Below are 18,745 nucleotides of genomic sequence, written 5' to 3'. Positions count from 1 at the left end.
TTACCTTCCTCATCCACCAGCCATTGGAGGGGGACTGGGGCCACGAAGATGACTGATTCGACCCATTCTTCGGGGAGGGTTCCCTGGTGGCCTAATAATAAAGTTGTATATCTACTATATGTCAAACACAACTTCAACTGGTTCTTTTAAGCATTCAATTAGACTATTCTTTTTCAGCAAGTATAGGATACAAGATTCTTTAAACTAGGAATTACCATTTAGGTTACACAAAAATTCAAACACAGGGATTAGATACATAAAACACTTGAGGAAACTGAGTCAAACAAGACTTGTGATGAATTGTGCTATCTCCTGAAAGTGCTTCGGCAAAATGCAGCACCAGCTGACTTCTGCAACACAGCAACACAAACTCAGCTGAAAATTCAAACTACAAAGGGACCTCTAGATTTTAATATTGGCCTTCCGTCTTCATCCTCTAGCAGAGACTTTTCCCATAGGGTATTCAATACCTATTTTAGCTTTGCCAGATTAACTCTGATTATTAAATGGAAACAACTTGACGTTTAATTTATAGTAATCCATGAATTTTGTGAAATGAGATTTGAACTTTAATTTCCCTATGTCTAACACTACCTAAAATAATTAAAAGATGCAAAGAAGAAAACAAGTATTATTGAAGAAGCCATACCCTCTTCCATCATCATATCTGGAATCAGATGAACTTCCATAGCCTCTTCCTTTCTTCACATCTTGCTGTAGCAGAGTTTTGAAACTGTAACCAGAGACAGAAAACCACAGAGGCATCACTTTTGACATTGTTGTGAAACACAATACCATCCCTGTGGGAGGTAGTATAAACTAAACTATTTCCAAACTCAGACACCATCATCTAGCTTATACTACTATCTAGCTTAAGTATGCATCTAAACAGAATGTGCTATGTACTCTGCCAAATCATAGTACCTTCTATTTCTTATTTGCTTACAACTGATACCAGATACCAGACTCATTCTTGACTTCCTTCTTCTAGCTAGAGTCTGTTTTCACATTATCTTACATCCCATTCCACTGCTTTTCTCCTCTGTCATAGCCTATCCGTAGCCTGGGGAAGAAGAGGCTGAGAGCGGATGGTTAAAGGCATAGAGTTTTATGAAAATCCACTGAAATGGAATTTTATTTTGGACAAAGTAAATAGTTAAAACAAGCAAAAAATGCATTTAATTAAGAACTGGTTAAATTTTGTTCTACATAAATCCTAGCCACATAAAAAGATAGCTGAAATATTTTAAAAATCAAGATTTAATACTTTTTATGTACTTACTGTATAACACAAAACAAGTTGCATACACATGTGAGAAAAGTGAGGCACAGTAACTTGACAGACTGGACAGGTCTGACTATAGGTTGACACAGTTACCACCAAGTTTAAGACACAGCTTGCTAATCAAACTAACTGATATTCATTAATCAATATGTTATGGAAACCTATCACTAAACAAATCTCAATTTCCCTTTGAAAAGGTAGCTAAATAACACAATTAAAGAGTTCATCAGATGAGACTAAGATAAAAACACGTAGGTTGGGGATATGGCCTAGTGGCAAGAGTACTTGCCTCGTGTACACGAAGCCCTCCTCAGTATCACATATGTGGAAAAGGCCAGAAGCGGCCTTGAGAAAAAAAAAAAAGAAGCCAGGGACAGTGCTCAGGCTCTTAGTCCAAGCCCCAGGGCTGGCAAACAAAACAAAACAAAACCATATAAAAGTGTTAACAATGAAATCCCCCTTTGTATAACTAATATAAGCTAATTTTTACAAACCTGCTTCAGAAAAGCTGAGCTCATTCAAAATAGCCAACATATGCCTACTTTTAATTCTGTCAAAGATCAGCTCAGTTGAGCACTATTATACTTACAACAAAACGAGAAACTCGGCTATTCCCCAGAAGAAATCTGTTATAAAAGATAATCTCCACGGGGATTGACTCCGGCTGTCCAACACTTGCCCTATAGAAAAGAATAAAGATGCTTCTTGAGTGTTTCAAATCCCTAACCCAAAGAGATAAACAGTTAACAATAAACGGGTTTCAACTTGTCCATTTTTCTAGTCAAGTAAGAATAAGTATACTATATCCACCCTCCTGCCTGCCCACATCACTGGTAAAATGCAGATAACAAAACATTTTAGTGCCTGACACTGGTGACATTTTAGTAAGTTACTTTATAAAATTTACCATTTTAAGTTTAATTGTGCATCTGTATGCATAAATACATTCACATGGTTGTAGATATCACCATCATCTACTTCTAGTGTTCATCTTGCCCAGCTGAAACTCATGAAACTGACTCCCCATTACGTCCTCTTTCACCCTCAGCTGATCTCCATGAATTTGATTATGGAAAGAATCTCACATAACAGGAACCAATTTCTTTTTGTAGTGATTGGCCCATTTCACTTAGCATAATTTTCTTTAAGGTTCATATACAGTGTAGGGTATGTCAAAATTTCTTTCCTTCTTAAAGATGGACTAATACCTGTGTGGAAGAGATAACATTTTTGTTATCTACTCAGCTGTCAATGAAGTCTTGAAATACTTGTGAAATACACTGCTATAAACAAACATTTGTTAGAAACAAATGGGCTGGGTGAAACAAAAGGGATGGTTACACCACCATTTCCATTAACTGTTTTCAGAGCACTTTTCATGTGCAAAATCCTTGTTTGCCTGTAAGGCAAAAAGATTATATATATTCTTTTTAGAATCACTTTGACAAATTCTTTTCTTATAAGTCAAAGTGTCTCTTAGCTACAAGTATTGAAGAGAACTCATCAGAAAAATGATTTTAACAGGATGTTCCTGATTGGATTAATAGATTCTAGCTTTATCTCAAGCAAAACAGATGCTACTTTTCCAACCACTTTAAATAGAAACACAACACAAAAAATACTATAGTTTCAGCCTTGCAAATCAAGAGGCCAGAATATCTGTGGGAAAGAGCAGGATATAACAGCACTAGCCAGGTGCTGGTAATCCTAGCTACTCAGGAGGCTGAGATTGCAAAATAAAAGATCTTAACAGGATTTAAGTGGCTCAAACAAGATGATGCACACATATTAAGGCACTTTACAAATAAGGTATTCAATAATGCATAAATAGAAGCTACCAGCCTCAATCACATAGAAACACAAAAATTCCAAGTGCCTAAGCTAAGATGAAATGGGAGACTAAGTGGGAGATGAATACATTGCATCTGTGAAGGAAGATAGCAAAACTATAATAATTAAAAAGCTGTTGAATAGCTGGGCTGGTGAAATGGGGAAAGTGAGAGTAATCTAAGGAGTCAATCTAAAGTGCTATGTGTTCATGTGTGAAATATCATGAAATCCCTTAAAAAAATGAGTGACAGGAATGTAAAACCAAGCCCTAAGTACTAGTGGGGTAAGGGTGAACAGAACAGAACAGAACAGGGTGAGAGTAAATATGATCATTATGCGTAAAAATGGAGCAATGAAACTTGGAGAGACTGGTTTGGGAAGGGGGTGTGAGGAAAGGAAGGAGAGTGGCAGAGCTGATGTGAGATCAAGATACACTGTATACATACATGGATATGTCAAAAGAACATATCCACACACACTTGTATAACTAACTGGTGCTAATAAAAATGGAAAATAATTATAATAGAAAATAAACGTGACAATTTGAGTCCCTCACACACTTGTACAACTGATGTAAAATAATTATTAAACAACAAAACAAAATGGGAGACGAGATTTTTTAAAGAAATGAAAAGCAAATTCAACTGAGGTCCTTAATTGACTCTGATACACACAGGACTCCAATAGAACTAGCACCTACTTCAGGTGATATATTAGCTAAGACAAGACCAAGGAATTTCATCTAGTACTGGTTTGATTTAACCACAGTGTTACTCCTTCCCAATGAGTTTCATTGTGAATTCATACTGTTACGTCCCACTTAAAAGATTTTTGATTGCAGTATTAATTTGCAACTAGCGTGGGTGGAACTTTTCCTCCGAGCTCCTAGATATTTGGGCAAAAATTGCCACGTACGACTAGCTACAGTCTTCGTTAAAAAAGGCGCAACCAAAGTTATTTAATGATCATCCTGGCTCAGCGCCATTCTTTTTCCTAGCAGGTCACAGGACAAGACAACACAGCAGATAACAAGGCGCCCACGCAGTCTACCAGGCTTGGCTGGGCAAGCTGTTTATTAATCTATTCGCGCTTCCTTCACCGAAACGAGCCCGCTCCGCGAGTGCCCGACCCAAAGCGCCACGGGTACTCGAGGTCTACAGGAGGTCGCACCAGTGATTAGGGGCGGCCGCTCCTGAGAAGGAAAGGCCGCTTCTCCCAGCCGGAAAAGCGGCTCGCCCGGTTCCGATCAGTGCCCAGGGGAGCTGTGGGCCCGAGGGCCAGGAGCTGACGGACGTGCAGAAGGCCCAGGCGACCTCGCCTCGGGCTCCGCCGGGCCACCAGGCACTAACGCCGGGAAGAGTCACCCCAAGCACCGGGCTCGGCGAGCGAGAGCCGCAGAAACCTGGGGTCCACCTCCCAGGTCCCAGAAACCGCCCCCTGCGGCACCTCCAACTCACCATTCGAGATGTAGACCATCTTGCTCCCAGTTCCCAGCTTCTGAGTGACCAAAAAGAAAAAAAAAAAAAAACAACAACCCAAAAAACAAGCTATCCCTTCCTTCGGCTTCTGTTTCTACGTTACGCCCCGCCCACCCGAACGTCATAGGCCACGATGGGACAACCCATTGGCTGCTGGGGAGACACGTGCCTGACTGGAGTTTTTTTTTTTTTTTTGCCAGGTGTCGCGGTCGACTTCCGTTGAATGGCGGTGGCGTAAGCGACCGGACGTGACGCCACGAGCGGTCGCGCATTTCCTGGCTTCTCTCAAACTTGAGCCTGTGGAATTTTCCTTGTGCCTCTGGAGGGCGAGAGCGGGACGCCTTTTTCTAGAGGATCGTTAAATACTCTGTCCGGGTAGGCGAGGCTTGAGGAACCCTGTCAGAACTAAATTTCTTCAGAACTTTCCCAGACCTGTGGTTGCTTCAGGGAGTGAAGGTTGGGGTTTGAAGTGGGGAAAAATGTCCTCGGGGTGGTGTACCGGTAAGCACCGAATTGTCACCGCTAGGCCCCTCCTACTTGTGGTCATTGCCATTTAAACCGCATTCTCCCCTGGGCTCACCAGTAGTGGAGTTTGAAATACAGCCGGACACCCTACTACCGGCTACTGCTTGTCCGGAGTGTGGAGACAACAGATGAATTAATTAGGTGCCCAGGATGGACCACATTACTGGCTGCCCCGTCACGTTAAGCCTGGCAGTCTCATTCCTAGTCTTTGTGCTTTCCTATGTCGAATCCTAAAGTCTTCAAAGAACCTGTCACTTTGAGAATCCCTCAAGCTACTTGTTATTTCGGGATAGCGACCTTCCCTAAACGGAAAATAAAAATTACATTTGGGGAATTACAAAATTGGTTAAGATTGTATATGCTTATGCCTAGAGTTTGCAGGGTCTTATTTATTTTTTTTGTGTGCCAGCTCTAGGGCTTGAACTCACGGGCTTGAGTGCTCCCTTGGCCTAAAGGGGAAAGGGCATTTTTGTACAGAGATCGAATCTTATTTTGAGTTATATGGAAGTGTCTATTTTACATGTCACCAAATGGTTGGGCCCTTCATACGCAGGTTATCTCTTACAACTGCAGAGTATGTTTAGGAAGAGGGAGGGAGATGATTCCTTTTCAACAAAGTCTGCAGCAGGGGCAATTTTATGGGCATCAGGGACAAAAGTGTTTTGACTTTAAGTCATTCTCTATCATTCCTAACTCTGAAAGCACAAGAAAAATGAGGGGTGACATTGTCTTTTCTGGCTACTTCCTGCTGACCATGGACTGAGGAAGCTAGTAAAGGTCTTATGCTTTCAGAACAGGCTTACATACATGGGAAATAGACATATTAGATGGCAAAAGATAGCATTTTGGTTTTACATACTTACTTAAAATGTGATTATTTGAAGGAACTTGACATAAACACTTCTAAAAAAAAATTACATAATAGGATAAGACACTAGCCTTCACTTGGATTGTAACAATCACAGAGGATCATTTTTGCAAAATTGCTGAAAGTTAATTAATTTCCCCAACAGTCTTTCTAGTTCTAATCTAGACAATGCCACTATCATCTTACCTGCTTTAGTTTAGTTGTCTTCCTATCTGAAATCCAGGGTTGTGCCTTTCCATCTTTAAGCAGCTTTTGAAACAACAATAAGTGATCTTAAAGTTGAGGTCTGCTCATTCCCTTGCTGCAAACCTTTTAGGCACTAAAGTTTAGTGATTTCTTGTTGCTTTTAAAATAAAATCTAGGTCCCTGTCATGGTCTTCTAATTCATAACAACCAGTCTACTTGATTTATTCCTTTCACATCCTGCTCCACAATTCCACCTGTCATACTTAAAAATAGTTTTCTTTTAATTTTGTGTCTAGTCCAAGTTTTTTCATATCTCCAGAACTTTTTTGTTCTGAGTAATTACTTATTTATTGTCAAAGTGATGTACAAAGGGGTTACAGTTTCATGTGTAAGGCAGTAGGTACATTTGTTGTACAATTTGTTACCTCTTCTCTCATTTCCCCCTCTCCCCCCTCCCCCTTTCCTTCTCCCCTCATGAGTTGTTTAGTTGATTTACACAAAATCATTTTGAAAGTATTGCTTTTGGAGTCATTTGTCTTTTTATCCTTTGTCTCTCGATTTTGATATTCCCTTTCCCTTCCCTAGTTCTAATACCAGTATATACAGTATCCAGGGTACTCAGATGAGATACAGTGATAGCATGGGGACAACCACAGGAAGGGGATACAAGAGGATCATCAACATAAAAAACCTATGGTTTCATATGGCATGTTGAAAGTAATTACAACAGTTATAACACTCATTTCCATAACATGGAGTTCACTTTACTTAGCATGATCTTAAGTGTTCATAAGGGCATAGCTATTGGGCTCTTGTGATCCTCTGCTGTGACTTGCCTCAATCTGTACTAATTATTCCCTATGAGGGAAACCATAGAGTCCATGTTTCTTTGGGTCTGGCTCACTTCACTTAGTATACTTTTTTCCAAGTCCTTCCATTTCCTTACAAATGGGGCAATGTCATTCTTTCTGATAGAGGCATAAAATGTGGTATATGTACCACATTTTCCTGATCCATTCTTCTACTGAGGGGCATCTGGGTGGGTTCCATATTAGCAATGACAAATTGTGCTGCCATGAACATTGTTGTACTGGTGGCTTTTTTGTGTATTCTTGTTTGTAGTCTTTTGGGTAGATGCCCAAGAGTGGGGCTGCTGGGTCACAGGGGAGCTCTATGTTTAGCCTTCTGAGCAATCTCCATACTGCTTTCCAGATTGGCTGAACAAGTTTACATTCCCACCAACAATGTAGTAGGGTTCCTTTTTTTGCCACATCCCCTCCAGCATTTGTTAGTTTTCCTGAAAATAGACATTCTTACTGGGGTGAGGTGAAATCTCAATGTTATTTTGATTTGCATTTCTTTTATGGCCAGTGATGTAAAGCACTTGTTCTTGTGTCTTGCCATTCTCATTTCCTCTTCAGAGAAGTGTCTTTTTAGGTCTTTAGACCACTAGTTGAGGGGGCTGTTGGTTCTTTGAGGTTTTGTTTTGGAGGAATTTAATTTTTTTTAGTTCTGCATATGTTTTAGATATGAGGCCTTTGTCTGTTGTATGGCCGGTAAAGATCTCCCAATCAGTGGGCTTTCTGTTTGTCTTGTAATCTATGTCCTTTGCCCTGCAGAAGCTCTGCAGTTTGGTGCAGTCCCATTTGTCCAACCTTTCTTGGATTTGTTGCATTTCTTTGCCTTTGTTAAGGAAGTTTCATGCTGTGCCAAGGAGCCCAAGTGTTTCTCCTACTCCCTCTTGTCGTGTTTTCAGGGTATCTGTTTTTATTTCGAGGTCTTTGATCCACTTGGAATTTATTTTGGTGCAGGGTGATATATAAGGATCTAGTTTTAATTTGTTGGAGGTGTTGAACCAGTTTTGCCAGCACCATTTGTTAATGAGGCTATCTTTCTTCCATCTTATTTTTTTAGCTCCTTTATCAAAGATTAAGTAGGCATAGTTCTGCGGGTTCATTTCTGGGTCTTCAGTTCTGTTCCATTGGTCCTCAGGCCTGTTCTTGTGCCAATACCAAGCTGTTTTTATTACTATAGCTTTGTAATACAGCTTGAAGTTTGGTATTGTAATTCCTCTAGCACTGTTCTTTCTACTTAGGATTGTTTTTGCTATTTGGGATCTTTTATTGTTCCATATGAATTTCTGGATTGCTTCCTCTATTTCATTAAAAAATGGTGTTGGGATATTAATGGTTATTGCATTGAATTTGTAGATAGGCCTTGGCAATATTGCCATTTTGACAATATTAATCCTCCCAATCCAGGAGCATGGGAGTTTTTCGATTTCCTTAGTTCTGCCTTAATTTCATTTTTCACGTTTTTCATCATAGAGGTCTTTTACTTCTTTGGTTAAGGTTATTCTTAGGTATTTTATGTTTTTTTAATCTATTGCAAAAGGAGTTGCTTTCCTGATTTCGGCCTCAGTCTTTGGGTCGTTGGCATATAGAAAAGCCTTTGATTTTTGATGGTTTATTTTATATCCTGCAACTTTGCCAAAGTTTTGGATCAGCTCAAGTAACTTGGGAGTAGAGTCTATGGGGTTTTATATCTCCAGAACTTTGCTCATACCTTTTTCTTCTGCAACACTTTCCTTGACTTCTTGCACATTCACCATAGCTTAAGTGTCACCACTGCAAAGTGCCCTTGCCTGGCTACACATCACAATATGAAAATCATATGTCTGAAAATGTATTTATTTTTATCCCTTAGGAAAATATCTAAGTGGGGAGCTAGGGACATGGCTCAAGTGATAAAGCTTCTGCCTAGCAAGTGTGAGTCCCTGAGTTTAAACCCTAGTCCCCCTCCTCAACGCATGTACACACAAACACCCAAACCAGGAATCCTGTCTGCCTGGTTCTCATACTGCCAAACTATGTTGACATAGTACTTGGCAGGTAGAAGTACTTGGGTATTTGGTAGTTGATTGAGAGAGGAGGGAGGAGGGAGGGAAAGAGAGAGGGAGAGAAAGAGAGATTTTACTTTTTTCAAAGATCCCTAAAAATCTCCAGTAGATACAGGAAAAAAGGAACTAACATTGAGATCTTAGTATACTATATTGCTGGGCTATCTTTTCCTATCCATTCCTCCTGTAGATAATGTCTTCCTGTGGTTTAATGCAGTTATTTTCCAATGAATTACTTCTTGCCTCTCATTCCATTTCATGCTATATATTCAGCTGCTAGTTTGATGCAGTTTGCCACAAACTTAGCTTTTCTCACAAGCATTTAGTTTCAGCCCACCATCTGAAATACTTTCTCTGATCTGGTCTTGAGGTCTTCCCCATCTTCTTAAGTTTTGCTCTCTGACTTCTAATTCCTTAAGACTTTTTTGTTTTCGTATCTTTTTTTGTTGTTGTTCATGTTTCCTTTTTTTTTTTTTTTTTGGCCAGTCCTGGGGCTTGGACTCAGGGCCTGAGCACTGTCCCTGGCTGCTTCTTGCTCAAGGCTAGCACTCTGCCACTTGAGCTACAGCGCCACTTCTGGCCATTTTCTGTATATGTGGTGCTGGGGAATCGAACCTAGGGCCTCATGTATACGAGGCAAGCACTCTAGCCACTAGGCCATATCCCCAGCCCCTCATGTTTCCTTTTGATGAGAACTTTCTATTAGTCAATTCTGTTCTTCAAGGCAAGAAATGTTCCTATCAAATATGAAATATGAAAGGCCTTTACTAGTTGAAAAAATTGTATAGTTTAATAGCAAGATGGGGTGGAAGACAAAAGTAACATTTATTCTTTCTTATATAGAATTATGAATTAGCCATATGTGACCAGTGTGAACTGAGATGTATTTTATAAAATACTCACCAGGTTCAAAGATCAAGAATGAAAGAATGTAATATATCTGTTTCTCTCTCTCTCTCTCTCTCTCTCTCTCTCTCTCTCTCTCTCTCTCTCTCTCTCTCTCTCTCATCAGTTGTGGATCTTGAACTCTGGTGCTGTCCCTGAGCTCTTTGGCTCAAGGCTAGTGCTCTACCACTTGAGCCACAGCACCACTTCCAGTTTCTGGGTGGTTAGTTGGAGATAAGAGTCTTATGGTCTTCCCTGCCTAGGCTGGCTTTGAACTTTGATCCTCAGATCTTAGCCTCCTGAATAGCTAGGATGACAGGCGTGAACCACCAGTACCCAGCTGTAACATATCTATTTTTATATTGATTACATATTGAAATGACAATATTATAGATATTGGGTTAAATAAAGTATTCAAAGGAAATTTACCATTTTTTTACCTTCTTGATATAAATGGTAGATATTTTAAGTTACATACATGGCTCACATTTATGTTACATTTCTGTTAGACAGTACTAGAGTTTTCTTAGTGATCTGGCACAGAAAAGGCACCTAATAAATACTATTGTGCACTGAATGAATGGATAATCTAAAACAGGATAATATTAAGATAGGCTTCACTGTGTGTCAGGTATTATTCTAAGCACTTTCCACTTATTAACTCACTTAACTCTTACAATAATAGCTAACATTTACATAGCATTTACCTATGCTAGTCAATGTCTTGCTTTTCATGTATTCATTTAAATCTTAATCCTACTAAGTGGGTTGTTAATATTGATAGATGAGGAATGTAAATCATAAAGAGTTGGAGTGACTTACCCAAGGTCATACATATCAAGATACAGTTAACTTAGGACCAAAGACTATAGTTTACACTATATAGCCTGTGCTCTTAACTTCGTGCTACGCTGTCTCTCCACATATAACAGAGTATAGAAATTCATATTATATAATGGGAAAAGCTTTCTGGAGATTACTTCAATCTGTCTCACCTTTTTCTTTTTGTAAATTGTGAACCTACTCTTCATAATTTTTCTCATCTATACACCCCAGAAAAATTCTGAATATCTCTATGTGGATTACTTTCTTATCTTTGTATCAGTGGCAAGAGGAACAGGCTGTTTCAAGTGACAGCTACTTCTGGAGGTGGAGTTAGAGTCAGTCCTACTTAGGTCAGAGAGCTTGGGAGTTGGAGAGGAGTGAGTTTATTAGAACATAGTGAAGGAATCCTGGATCATATCAATACAATAAAATGCCCTCGGTATTAACTTCTGGAAACATGAGAAAAAGATGGAATTTATATTTACTGACCTTTTATGTGTTTTACAGAGGCTAGCACTCTATCACTTGAGCCACAGCGCTGCCACTTCTGGCTTTTCCTATATATGTGGTGCTGAGGAATTGAACCCAGGGCTTCGTGTATATGAGGCAAGCACTCCACCACTAAGCCATATTCCCAGCCCCACTCTGAGGTTGTTTATATATATATATATGTCCTGGACTCTGCACAAGGTTTTTTTTCCTACCTGGAACACTTTCTCCTGACTGCATATACATTTTCAGTTTCACTGATGAGCCTGTCCAGTTAAACTTTAACAGTCTATCTTTAAATGAATGAAGAATATCTAGACTTTGTGGTTGCATTCCTGAAAGAGAAATATGATTCCAGTTGTAATTTCTAAGCTTTTACTTATACACATTTTAGCCATATACCTCTATCTCTCTTCCTCCTATTTCCTTGTTCACTCTGCATGGTGTGTAGCCCAATGTGGCTTAAAACTTGCTATAGAACACAAGCTAGCCTCATTCCTCCTGCCTCCATCTTATAAATACTTACACCACCATGCCCCACAGTAAAAGTTCATTCTCATGGTCCAGTGATAACTGTTCATGGGAGGGACCATTGGTCAGTTTTGGAAGGATACTATTAAGTTGTTATGAGCTCAACTAGGTGGTTAGAGACACTGTTTTTCATGCCTCAATGTCACCATATCTTTATTACTAATTGTAAAGCACAGCTTGGTTAATATTACCCAAGGTCAAAGACAAGTCAATTAAAAATCATTATTCACAAATATGAGTAATTCATCTCTTCTTCTGTGAAACTATCAGATTTTTGATAGGAAGCACAAAACAGAGGCTGAAAATGGAATCTGGCAGCTCAGGAAGTGTTTCTTGATACTTTTTGCAGTTCTTTCGAATGTATTTAGCTACTCCTTCGTGGCACCCAGTCTTTCACATTCAGACTGAGATGTTTCACAGGCATGTTGGGCACTGTATGTGCATAACAGTTAGAAATGAAAGTAAAATGGCTACAGTCACCTTGAGTACTGAACTGTTTGATCAGTAGCCTTTGACCTCCTTTGCCTCTGCATTGTATTCTCTGACTGGCAGGGAAAGAAACAGAGGACATCAACTGGGATGGCAGCAAGACAGAACTGTCCTCAGACTTCCTACTGCCTCAGTGGCGAGAGCATAAACAGTTCACACTTAGACCAAGTAGGGCTCATTGGGAATTTAGGAGCTCAGCTTTGGGACTGTTCTCGCTTTAGAAAGCCACCCAGAATATAACTCAAGTCATTCCTATCAAGTCAGTGTTTTTAAAAATAGAAATTTCAGCCCTGCTAAATTTTATTTTCCATGATAAGCATTGAAAATGTTCACTAACCTAGCTTTTCCACTTCCAGATCTTTATCTAAAAAAACAAGGATATTCAAACAGACTTGCAAGGATACTTATCTCAATGCTGTTCAGAATGGAAAAAGAAGGGAATCATGAAACTTTGTAATGGTGGGGGCTTGGTTAACTTTTGTGTGTTAAATAATGGGAAACAATTCATGACATACTAAGTGGAAGAAATAGGTTATGAAACTATATATACAGTATACTAGTGCAAAAAGAAAATATATGATAATGTAATAAAAAGGGATTCTTGGAACTGTAAATTTTTCTTTGTGGTTTTCTATAGTTCCCAAATTTTCTGCAACAATCACATATTCCTTTTATAATTAGAAGTAAGTAACAATTCCTTTTGGGAAAGTTATATTTGTTGGAAACTTATGGTTCATTTCTAGTTTTAAGGGTCTGAATAAATTTTTGAGATGCTGGAGAGTGATCCAGAGCCCTGAACTTGAGCTCTTCCATCTGAGCTGTGCCTCAACTCTTGTATGTATATTATTTTTGAGACAGATTCTCACTACTAAGTGTATCTGGAAACTTAAAATCCTCCTGACTCCATCTCCTGAATAGCTAGGATTACAAGATGTAGATCATTATGAGAGCTAGTTTCAAGAATTCTTTAACATGTGTGGGTTTTTTTTTCCTGTATGATTGGCAGAAGATGCACAAGACATTTACTTAGTTAAATTTTGGAGTCTATTTTAAGGGCATTTTTATTTTTCATAAAGTTTTTTTTTTATTCTGATTGCATTTGTGTTATGTGGCACTCTACTGCAGTGAATTAGTTTAATCAATGTTTTGTGGTTTTTCCTAAGTAAGAACAGAGTATTGTGAGAGTCAAGGAAGCAAAGTTTCAAATTCCTTAAGTATTAACTCAAAACTGTTTTGGCTGCCAATAAAGTAAAGCTTCATGCATTCAAATTCTATGAATGATCTTTTCGCCAGTATGCTTAATAAAAGCATTTTACAGTCTTGTCATACTACTAATTTTAAGTTTAAATGGGGTTATGGACCTCATAGTCCTTCTTTTGAGTAGCAGACTGAGTGTTGATATATGCTAAAACCATTTTACCATGATTTTGACTAGCCTAAAACATGTGTGTTTTCTAGATCATTGTTGTGCTTTTAGAAATAGATACAATGTATCTCAATCATGTTCACACTTTTATCACTCCTCTCCTCTTCTTAGATCATATTTATCTTCTTTGCCTTCTCTGTCCATCCCTCCTTGCTGATACTCCCCCCAGCAGAGCCTGCTTTTCTTTCCTGTCTTTCATTTTTAAGTGTGTATTAATTACACTAAATCATTTCACCATACTATACTAGTTGTATATATTACATTTAATCAGAATAGCCTTCTATTGCTTTCTCATCCTGCACCCTTTTTTATGTCTCAATTGCTGGGGATCTCTTTCAAATAGTACTCTTGATATAGTCAAAAGCATCTCTATTCCTGCTCTTGGTTTGCTTATGGCTCCTGTCTCTCTGTTGCTGTTAATAGAGGTTAACCTCTGGCATTGTCTGTTCATGTCCTTTGTCCTGCCATACAAACTTGATAGGATCCATTTCTCTCCCACATCCTTTGCTTAACATTCTTGAAGTGCTAGCGAACTAGTGTTCTCTCTTTCTCTCTCTCTCCTTTCCTTTCTCAGTATATATAGGTGACTAGAACATGCGTAGCATGCTTACTTTATCAGATAGATATAGCAGCTTGAGTCAACTTGACACTTTGTTGAGCAGCAACAGATTTCATCTATTGAATAAAGAACAAGGGATTCATAGTGGCACCATGTTGGAGGTCATACGGGTGATGACCAGTTTGGAGATAAGAGTTGACAGTCTGGAAGTAGCACGCATGATTCATTACCTTCTGACTTGAGCTTTCTACCCATCTAGCCATAAGACACATACTATTTTCTTCCATTGTGTCTTTGCTCTTGTTCTATTTTGTTTTTGTGCAGAGCTAGAGTTTGAATTCAGGGCCTTGAGTTGTGTTCAGCTTTTTTTGCTTATGGCTAGCTGTCTACTGCTTGAGTCAAGACCCAATATAGAGAGGCAGAGTCTTAATGACTTTTCTGCTCAGCCTGAAATTTGATCTAGGATTACAGGTGTGAGATACTAGTTCCTATCTTGTGACATCCCATAACCTTGGTTGCTACATAGGCAGGTAAGTTTTGTTGAAATGTTTTCTCTGAGACCTTGTGGTCTTACCCTCCATTTTAGGTTGGTTCCCTTTTCATTTCCCACCACTCATGGCTAACTGCTACCTACCAATACAACTTGCTCTAATTCCACTTTTTTTTTCTCCCTCTGTGATGTTGGACACCCAACCAAGGGCCTTGCAAATGCTAAACAATTGCTTTACCATTAAACCAACACCCCACCTAACTTTTTCCTCTTTTAATATACCTAATTTAAAAGCCTCATTAAAAATTGACAGTTAATATCATGTTGCACATGTATAGCACCATTGATCCTTACAATTGTCACTCCTGTTCTATAGATGAGAAGAATGAAGTGTGGAGAGATTAGTAACTTCATAGTCACCAATTGATACAGCTGGAATTGTATCAAGCAGTGCCTCTGCACAGACTTTGCCTTCAAGAAACTTTTGTTCTTTGACTGACAAATGCACAAATGACAAATAATAGAGAAGTTGAGGTGACAGAGAATCACACATTGAGTGCTTGTGGGATATGGAAGAGAGACTGCATACTACTTAGAGTCAGAAAATGAATCCTGAGAATTGTTTAACTGTTGTAAGTTTTTGTTTGTTTTTTGGATAGGAGGAGTCATGAGGTAGAAATGAAGGATGGCAATGAGATTCCATCCATCTTTGAGAATTCCTATAACTTGAATCTCTGGTTGATCACATACTTTAACCTGATAGGATCTAGATGGGATTAGCTAGTATTAACTGATTGGGTTGTTTTTCAAAAGCATTCAATTTCCTCAGCTTATTTTATGAAAGACAATTGTTGACATTTGGTTAGATTTGTTGTATACTTATTAAAGTAATTGGGACACACCAACTTAGAAATGTTCAAATTGGCATCAAGTTTTACAAAGGATATTTTCCTATCTCTTCTGAATGCTTTGTAGATAAACAAAATATTAATAAAATACATAGGTATTAACCTAACCAAAGACACAAAGATTTGTATAGTGAAAACTATAAGAATCCAAAGAAAGAAATCAAAATGGACACCAGGAAATGGAAAGATCTTTCATGTTAATGGATAGATAGAATCATAATCAACATTGTGAAAATGGCCATACTGCCAAAAATACAAGGCAATCAAAAATTCAATGCAATCCAAAACTCAATGCAAGCTGGGTGCCAGTGGCTCACACCAGTATTCCTAGCTACTCAGGAGGCTGAGATCTGAGGATTGCAGTTCAAAGCCAGCCTGGACAGGAAAGTTTATGAGATTCTTTCCTCCAATTAACCACCAGGAAACCAGATGTGGTGCTGTGGCTCAAGTGGTAGAGCACTAGCCTTGATCTGAAGAGCTCAGGGATAGTGCCCAGGCCCAGTAGTCAAGCCCCACCACCACCACCACCATCACCTCCAACAACAACAAAAGAATACCAAAGAACCACCTGAAGAAATGCTCATCATCCCTGGCCAAAACCAAAATGCAAATTAAAACAACTCTAAGATTCCATCCCACCTCAGTTAGATTGACTAATATTTTGAATGTGAACAACCAGAAAGGCTGGTGGGGATGTGGAGAAAAGGAACCCCACTGCACTGCTGGTGGGAATGTGAACTAGTACAACCACTCTGGAAAGAAGTCTGGAGATTTTTCAAAAAAAAAAAAACTAAACATAGACCTTTCCTACTACCTAGCCATACCACTCCTAAGCATCTACCCTGAACATCATGAGCCAGGATATGATAAAGACACCTGCACATCCATGTTCGTTGTCATACTATTCACGATAGCCAAGATATGGAAACAACCCAGATGCCCCACAACAGATGAATGGATCCAAAACACCTATATCCAATGGGCTTTTTACACAGCCATTAGAAAGGATAAAATAATGTCATTCACAGGGAAATGGATAGAACTAGAACAAATGTTGAGTGACGTGAGCCAAGAGCAGAGAGACAAATGGTACATGTTCTCCCAGATATGTGAAAGTTAAATTTACAACACAAAGGAATTTGACAAATTATACAGGGTTTTAGACACTCACATACAGTAAGACTAAAAGAAGATAGTCAGGAGAAAATCACCAAGTTGTAATAACCAAGTGCCTTTTTATTTGTATATAAAATAATATACATACTGAAATGAAATGAACTCCAAAGATATGGAAACAAAAGACTTTGTAAGATTTGTGTTTTCTGTTTCTGATGATTCTGTATTCTTTACAGAACTCTTTATATATGATATATTTACATGCATCTATGTGGGGGGGCACAGAATCTGAAGAAAAAGGGTGAATAAGTGCAGCAGTGGAGTGCACTGGACTGATGAAGGTGAGCTGTACAACTCGTGGGTGGAGATGGGAGGCAAGGAATGGGAGAGAGTGAAGGAACACATGGTACTATTTGAAAGGAAAGATATTCATTACCTGACACATGTTTATGTAACCCCTCTTCATATCATCTCTACAATAACAATATAGAAATTTTTTTGGTGCTGGTCCTGTGGCTTAAACTCAGGAACCTACCTGCTGTCCCTGATCCTTGTTGCTGAAAGCTACTTCACCACTTGAGCTACAGCTCTACATTCTTTTTGTTGTTTGTTTGTTTGTTTTTTGGTGCTTAATTGGAGATGAGTCTCACTGATGTTCTTGCCTAGTCTAGCTTTGAACCATGTTCCCCAGATCCCAGCCTCCTGAGTACCTAGGATGAGCCACTCACTGGTGCCAGGCAAAATGTTATATCTTGATTAATTGTTTTTCTTCAGAATTAAACTGCTGTAGTGGGTCTGGGAATATGTCCTAGTGGTAAAGTGCTCACCTCATATACGTGAAGCCCTGGGTTCGAGTCCTCAGCACCACATATATAGAAAAAGCCGGAAGTGGCGCTGTGGCTCAAGAGGTGTAGTGCTAGCCTTGAGCAAAAAGAAGCCAGGGACAGTGCTCAGGCCATGAGTTCAAGGCCCAGGACTGGCAAAAAAAACCAAACTGCTCTAGTATGTATCAATTAAACTCACATGTTTGATTACTATTCATTGCTATCTCTTATTATCAGTAAGTCTTTGAAACACAAAATAGCAGTAATGACACAGTTGGGTGCCTAAAGGTCAGCCAGATGGAAACTGGCAAACAGAGGAATTATGCCCTCTCTCTCTAAAGAGGACAGTTTTAGCTGTCAGGTGTTACCATGTTAAATGAGGGTCCATTTTAGCTAGAGTTTATGGTGCATTCAAGAGAAACAAGAAACCTAGATAATTATCTGAATTTTCTTACTTATTTTTGTATTTTTTTTTATGTTTAGTGCTGGGGATTGACCAAGGGCTTTGTATAAGATAAGCATGTGCTCTGCCAGAGAGCCACAGTCCCAGCCAGGGGAAGTTTCTCTGCTTAAAAATGTTGGTAATTTTTATTCTTTAAGGATTATGCCAAAAAGATACAAATATGAGCTAAATATAGCCAAAGAGACACCGGTTTGAAATCTTTTAAGACATACCCATTACAAAGGACAAAACTTCCATATAGATCTAAGTTTGAAGAAATACATCAGAAACAGAATGAAGCAAAACCACCAGATATTTCTTACAGAAAATTTAAAACATTGAAAAATAGAGTAGAGCTGGCCACACTGTGGCTCATACCTATAATCCTAGCTACTCAGGAGGTTGAGATCCAAATCCAGTTTAAAATCAGCTGAGTCAGGAAAGTTCATGAGACTCTCATCTTAATTTAACCTTCACAAAAAGCCCAAAAGTGGAGTTGTGGCTCAAATGGTAGAGTGCTAGCCTCGAGGACAAAGGCTCAGGGGCAGTGCCCAGGCCCTGAGTTCATGCCCCAGGACTGACACACACACACACGAATAGATTTGTACACTTCAACCAATTTAGATTGTCACTGGGTGTGGGATGAAGGGTTTTCCTCAGCCTTCCAGTTTCTATACAAAAATCACAGCT

At 39.1% G+C, this 18,745-nt stretch overlaps 1 protein-coding gene across 1 annotated transcript; it reads right to left on the bottom strand.

Annotated features, from left to right (window-relative positions):
• Selenok (selenoprotein K) lies at positions 1-4,670 on the bottom strand. The gene is made up of 4 exons (XM_048355815.1): positions 4,573-4,670; positions 1,875-1,965; positions 650-733; positions 1-91 (listed from the first exon to the last, which is right to left on the bottom strand). The coding sequence occupies exons 1-4, from the start codon at positions 4,589-4,591 to the stop codon at positions 1-3; spliced, it is 285 nt and encodes a 94-aa protein (XP_048211772.1). The 5' UTR covers positions 4,592-4,670.
• Between the last annotated feature and the right edge of the window lie 14,075 nt (positions 4,671-18,745).

The sequence above is a fragment of the Perognathus longimembris genome, chromosome 10 (genome assembly GCF_023159225.1).
Source record: "Perognathus longimembris pacificus isolate PPM17 chromosome 10, ASM2315922v1, whole genome shotgun sequence".
NCBI classification, from domain to species: Eukaryota; Metazoa; Chordata; class Mammalia; order Rodentia; family Heteromyidae; genus Perognathus; species Perognathus longimembris.
Note: the sequence above shows the minus strand (reverse complement) of the source record. Positions and strands in the feature narration are given on the sequence as shown.